This window comes from Xenopus laevis, chromosome 8L (assembly GCF_017654675.1).
Source record: "Xenopus laevis strain J_2021 chromosome 8L, Xenopus_laevis_v10.1, whole genome shotgun sequence".
NCBI lineage: Eukaryota > Metazoa > Chordata > Amphibia > Anura > Pipidae > Xenopus > Xenopus laevis.
In genome coordinates, this window is record NC_054385.1 from 74,684,806 (window position 1) to 74,709,942 (window position 25,137).

The following is a 25,137-nucleotide window of genomic DNA, read 5'->3' on the forward strand; positions in this document are numbered from 1 at the left end:
ATACTTCAACATCTCCAATGATGTACAAATGAAATGTATTAGTAAAAACGAAAAAATAAGAAATACAGGGGTTTATCTAAAAATTTGTGCAGTGCAGAATGGTTCCAACAGTGAACATATTTGCCCTGCTCAAGGTTATATATCTGGATGAGAGTGGTGTATTTAATGTGCAAACAAAATTTAAAAAAAAAAATGTATTGGCATTTCGAATGTCCATAAGAGATTTTTAAATATGGCATAATCGCAAATTGCTAATATTTCTGCATTTGAGTTATGCCATAACTCTTGTGGAGGAGAAAAGATTCACACAACAGTTTCAAATATTGCAAATTTAATTTACTGGCACTGCTATTTTTGCTCACAAAAACCTTGTACAGTGGCCGCACTCTCGCAAATTCCAGTCTTATTTGCGAATATTTGTTTGCAATGCAAATTTGCAAAAAAACTGAAAGACGGGCACAGCAGTGCAATGTTTCAACGTTCAGGACAAAACTGGCAGTCAATACATCCATATGAGAATAAATATGCTCTGTGTAAACTTTATAAATGACCCCCACAGTGCCAAAAATCTTGCCAGAAAATGGGTTTACCTGTATGCTACTGTCTGTTATTTGATTAATTGTTTCTTCTTGTTTCTCTATCTCCCTTTCTAACTTTTTGAATTTCAGCTTCCAGTGTTTAACTGCTGCCTGTGCTTTGGTCTTAAGCTCTACTTTTTTCTTCTCAGTCTCAGCTCTCAGCGCTTCAGTTTGCCTTAGTTCTCGCAAGTATCTCTCAGCTTCTTGGCTCATCTCTTCCAGTTGTTGGTTTAGCTCAGAAGCATGGTCAACAGCCTGCTGCCTCTCACTTTCACATATTTCATAACGACTCTGGATGTCCTTAAGCTGCTGTAGCATCTTCATTTGTTGTTTCTCTCGTTTATCCATGTCTGAAGTCAATGCCTGATTTTGAAAAATAGCAATACAATAAACGATTTTGTAAGAATTGAACCTAGGCAAGTAACTGGAAAAAAGCTTAAAATGGAAAATTCTCTGATCATAATACATCAAGCTGTGGTGTTTCATGTGGGGCATTGGGGCTGCCAGAGGGGGTACAAAGGGCACAGAAAAGGTGTGAGTTGTGGACCACATAGTGGATGGGGCTTGCGGGGAGTTGGCCAGGTTTGGGTGGATCAGGGATGGGCTCTGGCACAAGGTAGTAGGGCCTGACCAGGCATGCATGGGCCATGTTTTTCCTTGGGGCTCCATTCTACTTGTTTGCAGGGCCTATCACCAAGAGGGCAAAGATTACTTATTATCCAATGGCTGTATCCCTCTCCAACCCCCCTACCACCTGGGGCTAAGAGCCTTCCTAACTTGGAAGTATGGGGCCCCTTGTTTACTGAAGGCTCATTAGTTATAAAGTGTGAGGCAAAAACGTACTGATCTCTTCATCACGTGCATAATGAATCTGGCAAGACCCCTTGTACCTTTGCCTCAAATTTCTTACATAATTACATTTATTTTTTGCAACTCTGTAGGCCTTCTGCCCCTTATAAAAACTGTTAAACTACCCACCTCGCTTGCATGTGGGTTCTCATTGGGTGAGTAGAAGTGCCAGGACCAAGTTGCTCACTCAGAGACATGGTACTAGGTGTGACAGGCAGTACAATAGTGGACTGCATATAGGATTCTTATGTCTCTTATATTCACTTGTTATTCTCTTCTAATGGTAAATTAAGTGATCATCACTGCATTGCAACCAAATAACAGAATTCAAAATGATGTTGCAGAGCAGCAGATTGTACAAAAGCATCTCTTAGCAAAATAAATAAATCAAGTTGGCAGGCAAATGCCTCAAAAAAGGAAGACTGTTATGTAGACTTTAATTCTTTCCCCAATACTCAATTCTTATAATTGATTAATGTATTTATCTAGTGGGTACTTGGTGTAGTTAGCCCAACTTCTGCTCAAAGGACATTTATGCCAACATGCAACAGGTGCAGTAACACACAGCAACCAATAAGATGCATGCTTTTAAACAGGTGACCAGTAAATACTACCTGCAAATTCTGTACCTTTTATAACACAGCCAAACAAGAGTGGGATTGAGAATCAGAGGGTACATCATAGCAAGCACTAAAGTTCCCTTTCTGAGTTGCTGGAGCTATACCCACCTAGTTGCCCCTAGACTTCCCAAAGGAAATGCATCCTGCTAAACCTATTTTCTTAGGGATCATATAACAAACATATATACATATATAAACATTTAAAAATAAGTAGCACTGGGGTTCTTCTTCATTCCTATAAGCCCTGTGATTGTGAATTCAGCCCTCACTACTGTAGCAAACGCATACAATAAAAATACAGCACAACTCAAGCCTGCGTCAGCAAACCAATTTATATTTAAAATAAAATCTGTTATTTGAGTTCAAGTATAATAATTATAGTACTGGTTTTACTAATTGCAGCAGAGGAAAATATTTAACATGTAGCTGGCAAAACAGGTCATTAACATGATGGTATGTAACAACACCATTGAAACTATGAAAGTCATAGTTTTAATTCATATTTCACAAAAAATAGCACTATGAATCCAGATTTATCCATTCAGTATAAAAAGCAAGAAAAACAAACAAACAATGGAAATGGAATGCCATTATATTAGTTAACAGAGTCTATCAATATCAATATCTAATATCTTAGTTTAACTGGGATACATTCTTATACAGAGGGGAAGGAGGTGGTACCATTTGCCTTGGATGAACCATTTGAGGATGGATGATTTCCCCTAATAGGGAAGTTTCTTCCCACCATTCAGTGTATCTAAAGCTATAGCTACTAGGCTTATGCTTTTAGTAGTTAAGATAGAAGCTTATGTTGTTTTGGTAGTCCAGAATATACTGAATAAGAACAAACTTGAATTCTTTATCTTGAAATGTCAAGATCCATTGGAGATGCATCATATAGCAAACCAATTGACGATTGTGAAAACATAAGCATTGTCCCTTAAGCAGCTTACCAAAGTGCTTCTGCAAGCTAAACATACCTCTATATGCGCAGCAAGCTGAGTCCGCTCATGGTCTTTCTGCTCAAGACTTCGTTTAAGCTCCTCCACCTCAGACAAGATTGCACTTCTGCTCAGCTGAGCACGCAGCTCTAATATCTGTCGCTCCAGCTCCTGCTTTTCAAGCTCTCTCCGTTCAACTACCATGGGGAATACATGTTTTATTAAATTACTGTATGGATATAGACAAAAAGATTGTGGGCCCCTTCCATTCTATGTTGATAAATGTCACACTGACAAACTTTGTTCTGACTACACTGTTGCTACACTGTTAACTACCACTGTTAATCACTTCAAGTGACTAGCCTAAGCCATTCAGCGAAACAGACCAAACTGAACTAAATATTTCACTTTAAGTAAGGCTAGTTTTACTAGTTTACCATCCATTTTGGTTTTTGTAAATAGAAAAACCCAAAGTAAAATATATGGGAATTTAGAATTTGATGAGAGCTACCATTACCAAAAGAAGTACATTTTTATCTTTTTTTTTTCTTTTATCTAGTACAGGTATGGTATCCATTATCTGGAAAACCGTTATCCAGAAAGCTCCAAATTACGGGAAGTTTGCCTCCTATAGACTTAACTTTATCCAATTACTTCCAATTGTCTAAAAATAATTTCCCTTTTCTCTGTAATAATAAAATGGTATCTTGTACTTTAGTCAAAGTAAGATATAATTTATCCCTATTGGTTTTATTTAAGGTTTAAATGGTTTATTAGTAGACATTCTGGATAGTACATGCAAAGCATGCTGTTTCACAATTTACTATTTTCATTCTCTGCAGACATAATACGCTTGTATAGTCTAAGAATACATTTTGTATTGCTGAGGAAGGCAAATAATTCATAAACAAACTAAAATAAATTGAAACACAAAGGTCAACTGAAAAGAATAGAACATTTTAGAACAGATAAATTTAATATAAAGGTGGACTACCATACCTAACCTAGTCTGTTGAGAAATATCAGCAAAGCAAAATACACAAACATTTTTGCCCGGAGAACTATCATGCAACAACCCAGGGATCCACTACAGTGTGACAGAATCTTCCTAGTTTGAATGGTGATGCATCCATTTCCAACAGCATATATTGTGGACAGCTATTCCCCAATAAAAGAAATTCTACGTCATAGTTTTTCTATAGAGCTGTATAATTGTTAGTGCAATCCAGAGAGGGAAAACAAAATGCTAACTATTGTACCTGTACGCGCTCTTCTCTCTTCCTCTTGGGTTTCACGTTGGCTTAGCAAAGACAAATGGGAAACCTGGTGCTGTAGGAGCCCTCGATCATCATCTGCTTTTAAAAGCTGAGCCCTGAGATCATCAACCTGAAAAATAAACAGGAAAAAATAGGAATAAAGTAAAAGAAAATGCCATGGCATTCTATTCCTTTAAACAGTTTCTGTTGTGGTGACAGGGAATACCTGGCAAAGAAGAGCTTCCCGGCTACCTTCTGTCTGGTCCAGTCTCTTCCTATACTTAATTAGCTCAGTCTCCATCTGCAAAGCGCATGATTTTTGATTTATGGTCACATGTATTTAAACACCTAAATATTAACAAATCTTCTGTAAAATTAGAATTGAAATGTTTTGCCTAGCTACCAGAGTACATGCATATCACACCTACAGTTTAAAATAGAAACACAAATATTAGTACAGAGACATTTAAAATAAATGTAAACTCTCTAACCTGCATTTTCTCTCGCTCAGCCTGGCCAAGCTTTTCTTTCAGCGATGATGCTACCTCTTCTGCTAGGGATTCTTTTTTTTTCAAGGCCTATGAAGGAAAAAACCCCAAGGGCATTTCAGACTCCAATATTAAAATCAACCCCAAAAGGCAGTAAACAAATTGTTAATAATTAGCAATTAAACAAAGGTATTATACAGATAGATGCACATATGCATAGCCACACATAAGAGATATTTAAACAGCAAGTCAGGAATATTGACTGCTGCAAATTTAAAAGGTACAACATTTTAAACATTTCATCAATAAAATCTAAACTGGCAGTTAGAATGAAAACAGCACAGAACAGTATTGTAAAAACAAGATATGTGGCAGCAAAGTCTAGTTTCTACAAATGAAGAAAAAAAAATCTGTCAAGATAGAAAGCCCTATGAAATGTTCTAGTTTCCAGAATTTTATACATCATTGCTCATGTTTTACACGATAGGCTAAACTTGCTCATTTCTGAAAACTCCTTGTATGATGCTAGTTCATCTTACTCTGAAATTGGAATCCTGACTGCCCTAATCTGTTTTAAATCATGAGCAACAGCTCTGAACAGTAATGGAGTGTCCTCAGGGCAGCATTAAACCTTTATTAACAATCTCTCTTCTTCAATTCTCTTTTAAGTGTGAATCTTTCCATTAGAAAAGAATGTTTGCAACTGAATATTAACAAATGCAGGTTGGCAAAATGAGCAGAGCATGAGGGAATCTGACAGAAGAAAACTTAAAAGTGTAAGTCAATCTTGCAGCTGCTTTGCCAGGGTCAATGGAACCATTTCTTATAGCAAGTGCCAAATAATCAGCAAGTATTGTGTTAAACTATCACTTACATTATGTAACCCATTGTATTTATCAAGCTGTACAAAAGGGTTTAAATCATTGTTAAAACAGGTGTAATTCAAATGCAGTATTTATAAAGTTGTATTTGATTTTACATATACTATTGTAATATATTCTCCTTCTGTCCTATTACAGAAGGAGAGAATAAAATTAAATTTTTAATGACAAAGTACACATTGTCAATGGTATGAAAACTCCTACTCAAATAAAGATCTTGTCATTTGGTGGCTAAACGCTTTTCCAAGTTCCTGTGACCTGGGTGTCTATCATTTCAGCTTTTTATTTTCTATGGCAGACATTCTTTACAGAATGAAAAGCAATAAAATCAGGTTCAGAAGGAAAAAAATAATTTTGACAAAAGAACAACTATTATTCTGTGTGCCAAACAGCTTTGCAGCTGCAGTTTCTCCCAACACCAACAAAGAAGCTAAAACAGAAAACACAGATGTGTGAAAACAGTCACACAGCAAGATTAATAGAATTAATTGTTTATACTGTAGGTATTGCCACAAAAAAAAAAACGATGCTCCATAAACAGATTTGCCACCATGAATGACTAGCACTTGAAAAGGAAGATTTTTGTACTTACCGTTAAATCCTTTTCTCTCATCCTACATTGGGGGACACAGGCACCATGGGGATGAAGATCCTGCAGCTGGAGAGTGGACACTAAGAGTTAAAGTTGACTCCTCCTCCTCCTCTGGGCTTCATCCCCTGCCTCCTCCTACTTTCTCCAGTTTCTGACCGAAGAAGGAGAACCAAAATATCACCCAAAATACAGAGAAGGAGTCTCCCACCCTTAAAAAATTAACCTATTAACATTTTTGAAAAAACTACTCCCAACGGGGAGAAAAAAACTCCAGGTGACCTAAGGTCCATTTTTATCTAAACCAGGGAGGGAAGGCCTGTGTCCCCCAATGTAGGATGAGAGAAAAGGATTTAACGGTAAGTACAAAAATCTTCCTTTCTCACCTATATTGGGGGACACAGGCACCATGGGGATGTCCCAAAGCAACCCCTGAGGGCGGGACCTTACCCCTACAGTGCTCACATAAGAACTGTTTGTAACACCTTCCTCCCAAAGCTGGCTTCAGCTGAAGCTTGGGTGTGCAGCCTGTAGAAGCGCGTGAAGGTGTGTGGAGAAGACCAAGTGGTGGCCCGGCAGACCTGTTCAGCCGATGCTTGGTGCCGAACAGCCCAGGAAGTGCTGACTGAACGTGTAGAGTGGGCCTTGATCCTGAATGGGGTTGGTTTACCCCTTACTGCATAAGCTCTGATGATTGTGGAGCGAATCCATTTCGCTATAGTCGACTTGGCGACCCTCATTCCTCTTTTTCGACCTTCTGTAAGGATGAAGAGAGAGTCTGTCTTTCTAATTTTCTTTGTGGCCTCGAGATATGCCTTGAGGGCTCGAACAACATCCAACTTGTTTAGGCGTCTCTCATGAGCATTCTTTGGTTCGGGGCAGAGCGAAGGAACAACTATGTCCTGATTCAAATGAAATTCCGAAACGACCTTCGGCAAAAATTCCGGTGTTGGTCTCAGGACCACCTTGTCACAATGGAATATCATGAACGGAGACCTGCACGATAGTGCCGCTAGTTCGGATACTCTTCGAGCCGATGTAATAGCCAAAAGGAAAACTATTTTCTCTGTAAGGGTGGGATTGGGATTGCATCCAGTGGTTCAAAAGGTTCCTCTTGAAGAACTGATAGTACTAAATTTAGGTCCCAAGGAGGAACAGGGTACTTATAGGGGGGGAACTAGTCTAGTGGCCCCTTGTAAAAACGTTCTGATGTTGTCTCCAGATGCTATCTTTCGTTGAAAAAGGATAGAAAGTGCTGAGATTTGAACCTTCAGGGAACTTAAGGCTAACCCCTTAGAGAGACCCTCCTGGAGGAAGGATAGAATGTCCCTGTCCTCCGCCTTCCTTGGATCTGTTCTTCTCAACTCACACCAAGTAATGAAAGTTTTCCACACTCTGTGATATATTCTAGCCGAAACTGGTTTTCGAGCTCGCAACATTGTGGGTATCGCCTCTCTAGGAGCTCCAGAAGCCTCCAGCACTAAGGCTTCAAGAGCCACGCCGTTAAAGCCCATTGATGTGAATTCGGGTGGGCAATTGGCCCTTGTGTAAGTAGATCTTCTCTCAGAGGAAGATGTAGTGGCATGTCTCCTGCCATGACTACTATCTCCGCGAACCACGGCCTTCGGGGCCAATAGGGGGCCACCAGAATCGTATGAACCTTCTCCCTCCTGATTTTCTTCAGTATTCTTGGTATGAGAGCTAAGGGAGGAAATACATAGGCTAGCGAGAAAGTCCACTGGATCACTAGGGCGTCGACCGCCCAAGCCTGTGGGTCTATGCTTCTGGCTACGAATTTTGGTACTTTGTGGTTGTACCGAGACGCCATCAAGTCGACTTCTGGTAGGCCCCACCTGTTCACGATTAGTTGGAAACTTTCTGGGTGCAGGCTCCACTCGCCCTGATCTATCGTTTCTCTGCTTAGGTAATCCGCCTTCCAGTTGTCTATCCCTGGTAGATAGACTGCCGATATTGCCGGAACATGTTCCTCTGCCCATGTCAGAATACTTCTCGCCTCTGCTAAGGCCGCCAGACTTCTTGTGCCTCCCTGATGATTTATGTAGGCCACTGCTGTCACATTGTCTGACTGTATTCTGACTGCTCTTCCTCGCAGAAGGTCTGTCCAGTGTTGTAGGGAATAGCGTTTTGCTCGGAGCTCCAGTAGATTGATGGGAAGAAGCTTCTCCAATTGGTTCCAGAGTCCTTGCACTGTGTCTTGGCCTAGGACTCCTCCCCATCCCCGTAAGCTGGCATCTGTTGTTAGTATCGTCCAACAGTGGGAGGGGAAGGGTTTTCCCTGTGTCAGCCGGTGAGGTTGCAGCCACCAGTCCAGGGAAAGGTTGACCTGTTCCGGAATCGTAACTTGTCTGTCTAAGTGTTGTCGATTCTTCCTCTGGTGCCGTAGTATGAGCTGCTGTAACCGTCTGGTGTGGAACTGAGCATAAGGTACTACGGGGAACGAAGCCACCATTGTGCCCAACACCTGCATTGCTGTGCGAAGTGGGATCTTGTCGGAAGTTTTGAGGTACCCGATCCTTCTCTGAAGGGTGCTGACCTTCTCCATTGGCAGAAAGGCTCTTTCTACTCTGGAGTCGAGAACTACACCTAGGTATTCCATTCTCTGTGTTGGAAGAAGTGTGGATTTCTTGTAGTTGATTATCCAACCCAGCTGAGACAGTACCTGTATGACCTGAGTTGTGTGATTGGTCGCCACCGTCAGGGAGGGGGCCTTCACTAGAAGATCGTCCAAATAGGGGATCACCTTGATTCCCTTGAGTCTGAATCCTGAGAGTGCTGCTGCCATGATCTTCGTGAAGACCCGTGGAGCCGAAGATAGACCAAAGGGGAGCGCCACAAACTGCCAGTGCTTCCCTGCTGCGTAGAATCTCAGAAATCTGTGATGGGCTGGGTGGATGGGGATATGGAGGTATGCGTCCTTTATGTCTATTACAGACATGAATTCGTCTTTTTCCATGGACAAGAGGACGGATTGTATTGATTCCATCTTGAAATGGTATGCCTTGACAAACTTGTTGAGAGTCTTTAGGTCTAGCACCGGTCTGTAAGATCCATCCTTCTTGGGTACGATGAATAGGTTTGAATAAAAACCCTTTCCCCTGTCCGAATGTGGGACCGGTTGGATGACTCCCGAGTCTGCAAGATCGAGTATAACCCTCAGAAAAGCCTCTCTTTTGTGACTTCCTATAGGAACAGGGGATATGAAAAATCTGGTTGGAGGATGTAGATTTAAGTCTATAAGATATCCTTCTGATACTATTTGGAGGACCCATTGGTCCCTGACTAGACTTCTCCACACCTCCCGGAAGGCCCTTAGGCGTCTGCCTAGAAGAGGCCCTCCAGGGGTGGGCACATCTCCAGGCAGCGGTAGACTTGTCCTGGGGAGGCTTGGCAGTTCCCTTGGTAGAGGTCCAGGTGGACTCCCGCTTGTTGTGGTATCTCTGGCGAAAATTCGCGTTTGACTTCTCAGTCTGAGGCTTTGCTCTCTGTCCCTGCCGAAAGGGCCGAAAAAAAGGTCGCCTCCTAAAAGTAGGTCTCTCAGGTTTACTTTGTGGAAGGATAGTGCTTTTACCTCCTGTAGCCTGAGAAATTATCTTGTCAAGCTCAGTACCAAATAGTTGTTTCCCCTGAAAAGGTAGACTCACTAAGGACTTCTTTGAAGTAAAGTCTGCCGACCAAGTCTTGAGCCACAAAAACCGGCGAGCCGCAATGGATTGTGCCGAGGTCTTGGCGACTAGTTTGGCCGCATCTAGTGCTGCGTCACCCAAGTAGGCTGTGGCGTCCGCTATCTGTGAAAGCAGAAGATCAGTAGTTGGATCCTCAGAGCTCCACCCAGACCTCCATCGCCTTTGCCACCCATGCTATGGCGAACATAGGTCTAAGGGCTGTTCCGGCTGTAGTGAAGATTGACTTACAAAAACCTTCTAGTCTCTTGTCAATTGGATCCTTAAAGGATGCTGCATCCGCAACAGGGATGGTGATGGTCTTAGAAAGCCTGGATACTGGAGGGTCGACTGAAGGAGGGGAGGACCACAAATCCATACATTCCTGAGGAAAAGGATAAGACTGGGTAAAGCGTTTTGATATTTGAACCCTATGATCTGGAGCTTTCCACTGAGATTTGACTATCTCATCTAACTGCTCATATGCTGGAAAGACATAGGAGGTCTTGCGTTGTCTCTTGAAAATATTCTTACCAGCCTCTGCTGTGGTAGAGGCCGTGTCATCAATATTAAGGGTCTTTAGAACAGCCTGTATTAACCCCTCCACCTCCACCTGGGTTCTGGGGGTCTCCGGGTCTGGCTCAATATCTTGTTCAGAGTCATAGTCTGTTAGAAGCTGTCCTTCCTCATCGGAGGAGGTAAGTAGGCCACCCCTAGGTCCCGAGGGAGAGTCAGGTGGCCGCTTTGAAGCAGTTGGTCGCCTATCGTGGGCCTGAGGAGGGTTAGATAGGTGTTGCAGGACCTTGTCCAGTGTCTCTGGAATGCGGGCCAAGTTGTGAAGGCCGGCCAAGGACATAGTGAGAGCACGCATCAGGTCTGACTCGGAGCCCTGAGGTGTTGTATTGTCTGAGTGTGTGAGTGGAGGAGGGTCAGAGAGAGAGCTGTGAGAGGCAATGGTGGGTCTACATGCTGCGCACACCGCCTCAGTTGAAGCAGATAAAAAATTTTCTTTGCATGCTGCACAAGCTAAATGGGAAACCCTGGGTGTCCTGCGTGCAGGTGCTGAGGGTTTAGCTATGACTGCCTCCTCTGTGGTGATAGACATGTCTGCCCTGAGTAAGTGGAGGCAGGGGAAAAAACTGTGGGTCCGCTGTAAGCAGAAGACGTCTGCAACAGAATAAAGATATATATTTATTTATTTATTTATCTGCCCACTTGAAACGCAGGGTGTTTCCCCAAAACTAACCTGAGGCGCGAGCAGCACACCGCTGTGGAGAGTCCCTTGCACTGACAAGATGCCGGCGAAGGAAGAGTGGGCGGCGGGAGCGTCGGAATGCGCCAGCGCCTGAGAAATAAGGCGTCCCAAGATGGCGCCGACGTAAAGCAGGACGTATGCGTCCCAAGATGGCGCTGGAATGCAGAAACGCCGCAACTAATAGGCGGATATATATATCACCGGCGCCTAACTGGAAGGAGTCCCAAGATGGCGCCGACGTCAAGCAGGACGCCGGCGTCCCAAGATGGCGCTGGAGTACCAAAATGGCGCCCTGACTGCTGGAGACACCGCAACCTAAGATGGCGCCGGTATCACAGAGAGAGCGCATGTAAGAGCGAGCTAACGGCGCCCCTGCTCCCTCTTCTGACAGAGTAAGCGAAAACTCTATAACTATCTGGGGAACCCCTGAGAGGAATATTTGTACCCTCTAGTACTACCCTGTGGGTGGAAAAGAGATTTTTTTTTTTTTTAAAAATAACAAGGGTGGGAAGCAGGTAGCTCTCCTACCTGTACAGCCAGGAATGTGTGCTCAAAACAACGACCTCCCCTGTCGATAAGACTGGTGCAGACCTCCGTGGAGCGGTAACCACAGCCTCAGGGGGAAATGGAGCTGTGCCTGCAGCCTCCGTAGAGCGGTAAGGCAGTTTGGCACAATTGAAGACGTCTGGCTGAGGGGCACTGGATACAAGTAAGCGCTGTCCCCCTGTGGCATGACCCGCACCGAAGTAAGATCATTTGCTCCAGCCACCGTGATGTCCATGTTCTCTTCTGAGGACACTAAAAGAAACTGGAGAAAGTAGGAGGAGGCAGGGGATGAAGCCCAGAGGAGGAGGAGTCAACTTTAACTCTTAGTGTCCACTCTCCAAGCTGCAGGATCTTCATCCCCATGGTGCCTGTGTCCCCCAATATAGGTGAGAGAAATGTGTACAGCTACCACATTTCCTTTGTTTGTTACAGTGCTGAAACACAGTCATATTCAGACAAGAAAGAGCATCTGATATAATAAAGGCTTAATCAACCTAGAATTTAAGAATCCTGAAGATACAAAAATGTACATTAAGGTCAAGCATGTCCAAGCAGCTATAACATGAATGCATGTTAGTTTGCCAAGCAAGTGAAGTCTATTAAAAAGAAAATCATTCCATAGCATAGAACTCTTTCTCCAGACTGATCTAACATAACCAACGAACCACTTTAAAGGGGTTGTTCACCTTTAAATTAACTTTTAGTATGATGTAGAGAGTGAGAAAATTTGCAATTGGCATTCATTATCTATTATTTGTGGTTTTTGAGTTATTTAGCATTGTATTCAGCAACTCTCCAGTTTGCAATTTCAGGTTGCTAGGATCCAAATTAAAGAAGAAGGAAAGGCATTATTGGGGGTGCCAAAAGTAAGGAACCCCCAAGTGATTGTATCTACTTACCTGACACCCCGGGACGGAAAACTGCACCGGCTCAGGGTTCTTCCAGTAAACACCAAGGAACGATAGTCTTCCTGCTTCTTCTTTCTTCAAATTTCCCGGGGCAGACATATGCACAGTAGAATGAAATAGCTTGCTTTCTCGTTAAAGGAAAACTATACCCCCAAAATGAACACTTAAGCAACAGATGGTTTACATCATATTAAGTGGCATATTAAAGAATCTTACCAAACTGGTCTATATATTTAAGTAAATCTTGCCCTTTTACATCTCTTGCCTTTCGTTGTGGTCTGTGTGCTGCCTCAGAGATCACCTGACCAGAAATACTACAACTCTAACTGTAACAGGAAGAAGTGTTGAAGCAAAAGACAGAGCTCTGTCTGTTAATTGGCTCATGTGACCTAACAAGTATGTTTTGTTTGGTATGTTTGTGTGCATAGTGAATCATACAATGCCAGAGGGTGGCCCTTATTTTTTAAAATGGCAATTTTCTATTTATGATTACCCATGGCACATACTACTAGAAAAGTATATTATTATGAAAATGGTTTATTTACATGAAGCAGGGTTTTACATATGAGCTGTTTTATGCAATATCTTTTTATCGAGACCCACATTGTTTGGGGGGTACAGTTTTCCTTTAAAGCTCAGCTTTTCCCTCTAATGTGCATGCACAGCCACAAGAAGAAAGAAGAAGCTGGAAGAGGGTCACTCTGTGGTGCTCGCTGGAAGAACCCCAGACTGGTGCCCTTTTCTGCTGATAGAAGCACCGGCTTGGGGTTTTATGTAAGTAAATACAATTACTTGGGAGTGCCTAACGTTTGGCACCCCCAGGTATAACATGACTTTCCTACTCCTTTGACCTAGCAACCATGCATTGATTTGAATGAGAGACTGAAATATGAATAGGAGATGGCTTGAATAGAAAGATGAGTAAACAAAAAACATTTGTAGCCTTGTTTTTCAAATGGGGTCAGGAAAAAGGAAAATAATAAAAACCTATAAAAAAAAGAGAAAATTAAGACTATTTGAAAAGTCACTTAAAGAGGACCAGTCACCCAATAAAAATATTCCAAATCCTATTTTAGCACATTAGTCAAGCAAAAATATATAAATTATTTGAATTTTGTTTCCTTCAGTCTGGTATGTCATAATTATAGCAAGCAGGCAGGAGCCATTTTGTGGAATCTTGTTTGTGTACCAGAACGGGGACCTGATGTCCCTCCCCATGCCCTGGCTGCACAATTTGGCTAACTAACTATATTGGAAACATTTTTATTTTGCGCAGCTTATTTATTTTAATTTTAATTTGTTTTAATTTTTACACTGAACAATTCCTTTAAAATCACGGTCTTGAGGAGAGGTGTGAGCGAGTCGGGAGGGGGGACCAGACACTCCCAAGTTATGCCACTGCTACAAAATGTGAAAAATTAGCCTTGCACATATTGCCAATTTGCACCCGCAGTGAGGGTTCCCATTTGGTTTGTCACTTGGCCAGATCCAGTGAGAAGGGCACCTGAATCCAAAATTAAAGGTCACAAGCACCTCAGTCTAACTGTAATTTGATATCACTAGGGCTTTATACACAAGTGACATTTGTAGTGCAATAGTGCATAAGGTTGGGAAAAAGACATTAGGCCTCAATGTCCTTAATATATTGATTATGGGTTGAGTGCAGAGGATCTTTTGTATTTATGAATTTTGTGGTCACAGCCTCATTGCACTACTGCCTAATGGTTTAAAACATATAATTTAGTGTTGAGCACAACTTTCCTTTTTTGCTATAGTTTATATAGGAGCAGTGGCTCCCAACCTTTCCAGCTATAGTGATCCCAGTGGTGGGCAATAAAAGGGCAACCATTTGGGAGTACTAATCTTAAAAGCAAGCCAGTTGCAGGTAAAACTTTGTCCCTGTGTAAAATGCATAATAAAGCAGTAGTATTCTTAATAATTCAGATGAAAGCAAGTGTAGCACTGGCCAGATCAGGGATGACTTTGACATGGTTGTCCAGCTTGAATATATAACAATATATGGATAAACAATCCCTGTTGTGTTTAAAGATGAGGGCATTTTTAGTAGTTTAGTGCACATAATGTCTCAATGTCCTTAATATATTGATTATGGTTTGAGTACAGAAGACCTTGTCTTTGTCTATACAAATTATGTGGTCACAGCCTCATTGCACCCATGCCTATTAGTTGACAATGTACAATTTAGAGGTGAGCATAACTCCCCCTTTTTTTATTAATTAAATAAAAGGCTACCACCATGAGCTGCATTTAATCTGGTGAAATGTCTGCCTGTTATACCTTGTATATGTATCCCTGTAATCTGTAAGCACTGTGGGAGATAATAAGGTTATGTAAATAATAATACTATTACAAATAATACTCCTACACTGTACTAATACTAATACTGGAACAGACCGTTTAACACTTACTACAATATAAACATGATTAATGCCTTACTTAAAAAAAAAAAAGATGAAAATGGTACAGGATAATTTACCTCTTGGAGCTGAACAGAAACATGGCCCAAATGATCCTGATGATGTTCTACTTTCTGTCTCTCTGTTTTCATTTCCCGCTCTAATTCTTGGAGCCTGCGCTCCACACGTTCAGAAGCCTGCACACGAAAAGAGGCATACATTTACTAAAAAAATTACAAAGTAGAGGTAAGTTGACTCGGGTCTGGCATTGCCCACAGGTAAAACAGAAGCCTGTCCACACTATAACGGAGCAAAATAAAAAAAATAAAAAAGAGAGAAAAACCTGAATAGTTCAAATTTTTGGGCAAAACCCTCAAAAAAAAACAAACAAATCAAACAGGCTGTTAACATCCTCAAATGGTTCAAGGGACCTCTGCCATTGACTCCTACAAGTCCTCTACAGGTTTTAGATGGTTTTTTTTTGGATTCAAGCTATTTTCTGGGTCAGGGTATAATAAATCTCAAACATTCTAGGTTTGGGTTCAGTGAAAAAGTTCAATGTAAAAATAAAACTGGTTACATGGATAGGCTGTACAAAATCTAAAAAATGGTTCAAAAATAGGTATTTAGCCAAAAATGTAATACATAAATGCTTGAGTGCACAGATGTCTAACAAATACACAAAACACAATTTTTTCCTTTGCAATTCTCTAACTCCTTTAAGGGAATGGGGGCACATGAGAAATAACAGTTAATTTAGTTTGTTTTTGGCCCTTAGCATGCAGGTTATATTCAAAAGCAAACCGTAATGACCTCATATGGCTACCTTTCAAGCCACTGACTGGTTACTGACTGTTAACCATTAGAGAACTGCACAGCAGGAAGTTGGGTTCTTGCTATTATGCTAAAAATCTGTTCAGTGCAGCTTTATAGATTACATTTTTGGCTAACTATATTGAAATAATTTTGTAGTTTGCGGTGACTATTTACCTGGTTTCATTTTTACCCTAAAACAGTTCCTTTAATGATTTCATTCAAAACGGTAACATTTTTAAACATAAAATGTCTGACAAAATAACGGAGTAGCAGAAAGTTCTTTTGAAATTCAACACTCATTGTCAAACCATTTACTGAATTACTTATGAGGAGTTAAACGGCTATTTTATCCCCTTCCCAGGAAGGGTGAAAGCAGTTGCACACAGATACTTCCCTTTATTATTTCTTTGTTAAATTGAGAGTCACGATAAGGGTGCTTGACATACAAGATGAGGCATTAAAAATATTAAATTCAAATAATAGGAAAAAAGTAAAGAGATGTCATATTTGAACTTTTAATCAAAAGATTACTGAAGAATTTACCATATAGTTTTGCTACCCTGGGTTTTAAATTTTGTTCGTACATGCACAGTGTTGTAAAATGCACTTAGAGTTTGCATTGCAATTAAAGGAATCCCCTGCAGAGTAAGACCATCCAACATATGGCTCTCATGACAGTATAACTCATTGAGTTACACAGTGAATTCTCAAACTATCAAGGAATATTACTAACAAATAACCACCTCTGGTGGGTTAAAAAATTTAGGGTGGGCAGTGTCCTTTAAACATTTGTATATATGTTGCCAATGGAATAAATATGAAGAGGACTCACAGATTCCTGCCTTTGGGTCTCGTTGACATGTGCAGTTAATTCATCAAGTGCTCTCTTGGTTTCTGCATCAGTCCTGAACAGTATAAAGACAAGACGTTTACAAAATAATGGGTTTCCACTTGTTACCATAAATCTTGTTAAGCAGAATGTTAACCATTAAGTTGAAGCACACTATTATTTCTGACTCGTAGGATAACTACTTTAGAGGATCGTAAACTCGCCTTCATAATATCAGCGGTCTGGTTATACTGTCAGGCATGGGATCTATAATTTGAAATGTTTGGGATGTGTGGTGTATCGTTTGGATTGTCATACCTTCTACTAGAAACATTTTAACATTAATTAAACACAACAGAATTTTTTTTACCAATTTTATTTTAAACATTTTAGTTTTTATAGTCTGATTGAAAATTAATATAACAATGTGATTCTTGGTTTGAGTGGTTTCTTAATAAGCTAGGATTCAAAAAAGTTGTGCGCATTTTGTTGGATTTTCTCAACTTTTTCATAACTATGTAAAGATGATAAAATATATTGTGAAAACAATGTAAATAAAAGTCCCATCTTTTTACAATGATAATTTCATTACGAGTAGCAAATGGGATCATATATGTCATTAACACCTTAATAACAAAAAAATCTCAGTCTAGCTATACCTTCTTGCTACTATACCTGTTTCTTCTGGAAAATTCCCTGCTAAAGTCCTCATTCAAACGCAGCTGGTCACTGCTTAAATCTCGAAGTGATTGGTGCATGGTGTGCAACTGAAATAACATATACTATTGTTAATGCATTGCTCTGATCCCTCCTCAGCTGCAACCAAGTTCACAATCTAAAGGAACAGAGAACCCTGTATTTGTGATATGCCTGTGATATCTACAATCTACAATTTTGAACCATCGTCTCTGATTTTCTAAACCCTGCATTGATATAATAAATATGGGAGTATTAGCCAACTAGTGCCACAAAGTCCTTCAACCTACATACATGTAAACTTGGACTAATCAAGGGACACCTGTTCAGAACCCTTCCTTTTCTTTACATGGGAAAAAAAGCCACTGGGAAAAGCCAGTGATCCCAAAATAACCATGCCCCTACCGGAGAGGAATTTAGGCATGCTATCATCATATGTGTGTGAAGGAGAATACACCCACAAGTGGGGAGAGATGTTTTAGATAGACCATCTTCAGTAGGTTGTGTAGATGACTAGATGTAGGATCGTATACAAAGAGTAGCTTAATAATACAGTAATAACAAATGTTTAATTTGGGAGTTTTAAAATATAGGATACCTTTATTGAGACACAAATAGCCAAATTCTTGATGGAGATTCATCGTCTACCGAAACAATTCAATTGCATTCCACGCACTCTTCTGCGCCTTACTACACTACAAAGCTTTTTTAAACAACACACGCACACTCTCTCCCTAACAGATCCCTAAATAACTCTTCCAACAATATCATGGAATGCAAGTGCACCAATATTCCTAGTTATACACTCACCTGATCAGAGTTGTTTGCTTCATCTACAAACCTCACGTTGGCAGAATGAGAACGGCGTCGCCGCCACGTTGCCCCCCTATTGCTGTAATCCTTGAGGGGAGAAGTTGGCTGTAGTTTGTGTCTGACAGGTACTAACAAAGAAAACAAGAAAAACGTGTTCATAATGTGAAAATGTTTAATTTACACAACAAAGTCACATCCTTGGCACTATGACGGTACTATGCGCATTTCAAAGTGAATCCACCAAAGGCTTTGAAATATACAAAGAGTAATTTTTACAGCAGAGTGATATCCTGGGCAGTACAGTGCACATATTAATACAAATCCTTTATGGCTTTGATTTATGCCGCTAATAAAATGTTGGTAATTTGTAAAGGATAATAGTCATATTAAAATGGGAATTTTGGATAATGTTCCCCAATGTATACACTTCTGTACTGTAGCCAACCTAAACTTCTATATTCTAACGATGACTAGACAACAGCACGTAATTTCACCAATTCTAACCCTAAAAAACGAATTCAAATGATGAAAGGAAAGGAGGCAAAATCATTAAACGTTTTGCTACATTTTCAAATTTGTGTCACAGTACATTTATCTTAACTGTACTTACAGTTAATTACTTAACAATAGTGTCACCTTAAATAAAATAGTTTGGTACAAGGGCAAAACTGGGTTAACTGACCTGTTTCTCCTGCATCCAGGTCGCTGGTGCAGAGACTGGATAGAGATGCGCTTCTGGTTCCAGAAAGACGAGACAATCGTTTACTTCTTAGATGATCGATTGACTGCTCAAGAGTTTCTTTTAGCTGTTTGAAATATTACCATTACTATATGTATACACTAGCATATGTAAAAGAAAATCACAGACCAATTTATACCAATATGGTTTACCAACTATTTGTAAAAACAATTATATTTTGCCGTAACTTTAAATAGGGTATACTATAACACACAAAAGAGTACCTAATGTTTAAAGATGTTTAGAAACACACAGCAAGGGTAAGGTACTCCTTAGGGTCTGGCAACACGGGCAGATTCGGGGAGATTTTAGCCAGCGGAAGGCAAATCGGGGAGATTAGCCGCCGCGAAGAAGAGGAGATTTGTTGCCTGGGGACTAATCTACTTGATATGCCTTCTGCTGGCTAAAATGAAAATCGCCTGGGGGCAGGAGCTCTTTGTTTTCCGAAGTTGGCCATAATTGCTTCACGAGGAAACTTCGGCCGACTTCAGAAAATGAAGCACTCCAAGTGCCTGCCCCCAGGTGATTTTCATTTTAGCCAGTGGAAGGCAGATCGGGGAGATTAGTTGCTGCGAAGAAGAGGAGATTTGTTGCCTGGCGACTAATCTACCCGAATCTGCCCGTGTGGCCAGACCCTTAAGCACTATGAATCACTGCAAATTGTGCCCCCATGAATAACAAAGTGGCATTGCAAAGGTCAGCCAAAAACAGTTTTTAGTGTTTTCTGCAGTGCTTCTTCTACATATAATCTGTCAAAAAGTTATGGAATCAAGTACATTTTCTTCTGAACACAGGACAATAGATGCATTTCTTTCAAAGATATGCACTTAAACAACATACTGATGCAATGGCCTCTGTCTGTTCATTGTTGTTCTCTCTGTAATTTCCAAGCATCTTATCAACCTGTCTCAGGTTTTTACTTGTATCCTGAAAAATGACAAAGAAATTAAATATCATGGCGACCATAAGAATGGCCAATTACTAATATACAGGTATTGCTAAAGCAAAAATTTAGATGTATTACAACTCGTTTCCAGCAAACAATATGCCATTTTTGTTCTTTATTTCCATGTTTGTAGCATCTATTTTCTCAACAATATGAGCAACAGTGTCATACTACAAGATGGCCTTAAAGTGAACCTGTCACCCAGACACAAAAATCTGTCATTTTCAAATTAAACATGGAATTCAATTTCTATTTTTATTAAAGCATTCATAGCTGTTGTAAGCTCATTTAAAAATATCATCTGTCAATCAAATATTGCCTGCCCCTCCTCTATTCTTTAGGCATAGAGGCGGGGCAGACAATTACTTTCACTTTCCTTTCAGCACTTCCTAGATGTCACTGCTCTCCACACATTCCCCCTTTCTCTTCACCATTTAATTGTGTAACCAGTGCATGGGAATGGACATTGGGTCCCCAATGCACAAACAAGATTCTGAGATGATGCAAGGCTTGCCTTAATAACAGTATCCACAAAATGGCTCTTGCCTGCTTGCTATAATTATGAATTCCCAGACTAAAGGAAACAAGATTCAAATAATTTATATTGTGTAATTAAAGTTCATTTTGCTTGACCAATGCGTATTTCTCTATATTCTGGGGAACAAAGAAATCAACAAACCAAAAATTATTTAAGCGATGACAATTTTTTTACATGAAAAGTATGACAGCACTAGAAACAACTTCGAGAATGTCATGCTAGATGGCATGAGGCCCCAACTTCTTCTGTAGATTATAAATAGTGAAATATAATCCAGTCCTTAACAATGTCATATCAGCCCAGTATGGTACAAAAATATGATTGAACTGCACTGACAAATGATCAGCGTAATATACAGGTATGGGATCTGTTATCCAAAATGCTCTGGACCTGGGGGTTTCTGGATAACGGATCTTTCCATGATTTGGATCTTCATTCCTTAGAAACCAGAAAATCATGTAAACATTAAATAACCCCAATAAACTGGGTTTGCTTCCTATAAGGATTAATTATATCTTATTCTGGATCAAGTCAAAGGTACTGTTTTATTATTGTTTTAAAAATTTGGATTATTTGGATATAATGGAGTCAATGGGAAAAGGCCTTTTTACGTAATTTAGAGCATTCTGCATAATGGGTTTCCAAATAATGGATCCCATACCTGTATCACATCATAATCTCTTTTACGACTGCTTATTCTAGGTGGTAATGCATGCACAGCTACAAAAATGGCTGAAGTCATTAGGTAGCTGAGAGACCCATCTGTATGAAGAGCAATAAAATATATGTAAGGTTATTTGTGTGAAAGTCCATGCATCCAATTTGTTTTCCAACTCAACAGCAATAACATTAATTGTAAAGAACATGTAAGCAAACGGTGCCGATTATGTAGAAATAGTTCAGATCTAACCACAGCAAAAATTTTGTTTAAATTGAAAAAAACTGCAATTGCAATCCTACTGCAGTTTGAGGCACGGCAAATGGACAAAATATCCGTTGTGGATGTAAAAAGTACCTGAAGTGTATTTGCCAATGTATGGATCTTTTCAGAAACATCCACCACTCCTCTGGATCTTGCTTGCATGTGGCTAGCCCTCATAGGCCCACGTCTGCTTGCTCGTGTTCGCAGATAGGAGTCGGAGTCACTCGACGACTCTGCCATTAAGACGTTACTTCTGAAACACAATAAAATGTATTCTTATGCTGAAAAAAACAAGAAGGATGCGCATTGAGGTAAAATGCAAGTCTAACATATTAGTAGTGGCCAATAAAGTAGAAAATAAAAAAACAACCAAGCAATAACGGTTATTTTCTTCTGCGAACAAGCATTATATGGAAGTGTAATTTCACGGTTAATGGAAGACTGCAAACAAAAATCATCAGGGAGGAATATATGTCTATGGATAAAAAGTTCAATCCATGTGGATGACTAGCTATAAAAGGCAGTTATTAAAAAAGGTTCACTCTCACTTCCAACCTTTAATGCAGGACAGAGAAAATGAAACGAGGAGCCATTAAGGAATGAAATAACTACCAAATGTCCATTTACAATGACTGTCTTACTGCTCTCGGCATGCACTGTGCAGTGTAATTCAATTAAACAGGAGTATAACGTTGTGAACAAGAAAAGCAGCCCAAATGAAACAAAACTTATAGCACCAGCCAAAACATGTTTTAGATTAGAACTAAAATACGCAGCTTAATAAGAATTTTACAAGGACAATAATAATGAGATTGCTGTGATCTTTATTATAAATAGGTGGCACTTAACAAGCTGTAATAATTTTAAATTTCTATTTCTTGGGGTGTATGCAAAATAGTTTGAATATTACCCAAACAGAAACATCTAGCTAAAGGAAAATAGTTAAGTATCCATTGACTTGCCTGGTAAGGGTCTATTAAATCTATTACTTTTCCAAAAGCATCATAGTACCCCATTGCAGAGATGTACAGGTAAGGAATCTGTTGTCTGGAAAACCAGACAAATGAAAACAATACACAGGACTTAATTGTCACATATAAATATGGGATTGTACAAAGTTGGGTGACTTGCTAATAAAGCAAATATTAATTTTGGACAACGGCACAGATTACACCCTTTTTCAATTTATTTTGCTTTAACTGCAGCTCAAGCATCTACGGTAAGTATACATATCTTTCTATTATGTGGATAGATATGGACGGATTATATGGGTAGTTCAGTCCTAGAACTGCCACCCATTGCACTAGTCCTATAACTTGCATGTGTAAGGCGTCCTCGGCGCGTCCAAGATGGCGGCGCCCAGAAGAGGCCATGCGGCCGTCAGACGCCAGCGTAGCGCTGGCGTTTTCACGCAGCGTATTTACGCTGGCGTTTTCACGCAGCGTATTAACGCTGGCGCATCCTTAGACGCTGGCGCATATTCTGACGCACATCCTGTGACGTCATCTACCGCGTTTTGGCGCGAAAATCCACCTATTTAAAGTCGCCAGAAGGTTCTCTCAGTGCCCGAGTATAGGTTCTTCTATCCTGAGTTCCTGGGTGTTTACTATTATTGATTCCTTGATCTTTGACCTTGCCTGAAACCTCGACTTTGATATCTTGCTGCCTGGACCGACCTCTGCCTGGAATATCGACCACGTTATCTTGCTGCCTGGACCGACCTTTTGCCTGAACTGACGATTTTTCTGCCTAAACCCTTTTTGTACCACAAACTGTGTTTGCCTAGTTGCTTCCTCCTTGGTCCGCACTCCAAACTGCGCCTTCGGGCCCTGACAGCATGCAACTGGACTTCAATCATCCTATTAAAGGAAAACTATACCCCAGAACAATGTAGGTCTCTGTAAAAATGTATTGTATAAAACAGCTCATATGTAAAACCCTGCTTTATGTAAATAAACCATTTCCATAATAATGTAATTTTTTTTGGTAATATGTGTCACTGGGTAATCCTAAATAGAAAATTGCCATTTTAAGAACTAAGGGCCACCCCTTGAGATCCTACAATTCACGGTGCTCACAAACAAATCAAACATGTTAGGTCAATTAAGGGACAAAGTTCTGTCTTTTGCCCCCACACTTTCTCCTGTTACAGTTAGAGCTGTAGGGTTTCTGGTGAGGTGATCTCTGAGGCAGGACACAGACCATCAAGAAATGGGGGCTCAAGGTAAAAGGGCAATATTAATTTAAATATACGTTCCAGTTTGGAAAGATTATTTTATATGCCACTTAATATGACAAAGTATCTGTTGCTTAAATATTCATTTTGGGGGTAAAGTTTTCCTTTAAGCTCATAGATAACCCTGTTTTATATATTTTTGCTTTATATACCAGGTAACAGCAGTTATTTCCCTTGAGGGTAAAGGTAGGCCTTTACGATTATAGTGAATATCAGAGACGCATATGTGAGACCAATGACCAGAAATCCCAGTAGGTGACAAACTGTTGTGACGATCTAGGGCATAAGGCTACTTCAAGGTTACAAATACCAGATTTAGTTGGAAACTTTCCAGCTATTTATGAAATCATTTTTGTATAGAAAATAATTCAGGTCCGAGACATGAAGTTTAATTTAAAAAACCAGATACCAACAGACCACTTAACAGTTTTCTTTCCAAGCCACCTAACCAGACTTACAATGCACACTGTTCAGAGTTAAACTGAACATTGTGACTGGACCCTGGCTTCAGGCATATTCATCAATCTGAAACTGCAATTATTTTACCCTGCTTGGAAATTTAAACCTGAATGAGCAGCAGAACACTTTGGTGCGGTCGGGAAAGTGTTTATTAAACTCATTAATGTTCTGCCTATGAATAAAAACAAAGCAAGGAAAGGGGCATCAAATGAGACCATTTTCTTTATTTGCAGCAAATCACAAAAGGAATAAAAAAAAATACTGTTCATATGATCTTAAAGGAAAGTCTGAATCACTGGGAGGAACCAAATGTTAGGCTAATCTAGTGCCCCTTTTTTCCCAAAAATAGGTCTTGTGGATCCTAACTTAGTCCCATAGAGTTTGTGCCTTTGTCTTTGTATCTTGCATGGAGGAGCTGTTCTCTCACTCTGGCTTCATGTCATACACTGGGAAGCTGTATTTGTATTTCATGGTTGGTGGTGCTACATCATTATTATATCCCAACTGGCTACAAATATTAAAAGAGAAGGAAAGTCTTAATCACTGGGGGTGCCAAATGTTAGGCAGAAAATTGCACCACATCCTATTCTTCCACTTCTTCTTTCTTCAATGCCCCAGGCAGACATTTGCGCAGAAAAGTAAAAAGTTGTCTTTTTTTGTTAAAATTTGTTTTTTTACTCTACTGCATGTGCACCTGTGCAAATGAAGTAGAAGCAGGAAGAGCATTTCTCTTTGATGCTTGCTGAACAGTACAACAAGAGCACCAGCCCAGGGTATCAGGTAAGGTACAGGTACAAAAAATTGTCAGGGAAGTTATTGTACAATGTACATGCAGTATACATACACAAGCTTGCAATCTATTATCTAGACTGCTGGTAGTTGGGATTTTCCAGATAATCCTAATGTTGTGCTAATAGGATTGTTTTGTTATTACAGACAAATTGCAAATACTAAAAATAATGTAAAAGGGACTCAATGGCTTGTTTTTCGCCACATCGTTGAAGAACTGTTCTCACTGATAGTATCATAACTATAACTCAGCTTCTGGACGCACAGCAGTTTGAAGCACAAAATATATTAGATATAAAGTTCTAGGGAATAGGTTGTACAATAAAATTGATACAAAAGTTGTTTA

The 25,137-nt window shown here is 40.1% G+C and overlaps 1 protein-coding gene across 5 annotated transcripts in view; it reads right to left on the reverse strand.

Annotated features, from left to right (window-relative positions):
• The window catches only part of cep128.L (centrosomal protein 128kDa L homeolog), a 115,920-nt gene that overhangs the window by 85,656 nt on the left and 5,127 nt on the right, over positions 1-25,137 (reverse strand). For 3 of the 5 annotated variants that reach the window (XM_018230381.2, XM_018230379.2, XM_018230383.2), the window contains exons 2-13: positions 21,401-21,560; positions 19,742-19,828; positions 18,845-18,968; positions 18,160-18,290; positions 17,329-17,420; positions 16,657-16,729; positions 15,089-15,205; positions 4,736-4,822; positions 4,471-4,545; positions 4,248-4,374; positions 3,028-3,185; positions 591-941 (exon numbers count right to left, since the gene is read on the reverse strand). In XM_018230381.2, coding sequence (XP_018085870.1) covers positions 591-941; positions 3,028-3,185; positions 4,248-4,374; positions 4,471-4,545; positions 4,736-4,822; positions 15,089-15,205; positions 16,657-16,729; positions 17,329-17,420; positions 18,160-18,290; positions 18,845-18,968; positions 19,742-19,828; positions 21,401-21,547 — 1,569 coding nt within the window. In that variant the 5' untranslated portion in view covers positions 21,548-21,560. Of the gene's footprint in view, positions 1-590; positions 942-3,027; positions 3,186-4,247; positions 4,375-4,470; positions 4,546-4,735; positions 4,823-15,088; positions 15,206-16,656; positions 16,730-17,328; positions 17,421-18,159; positions 18,291-18,844; positions 18,969-19,741; positions 19,829-21,400; positions 21,589-25,137 lie in introns of all 5 variants that reach the window. The other 2 variants (XM_018230380.2, XM_041572997.1) reach the window with 2 other exon arrangements.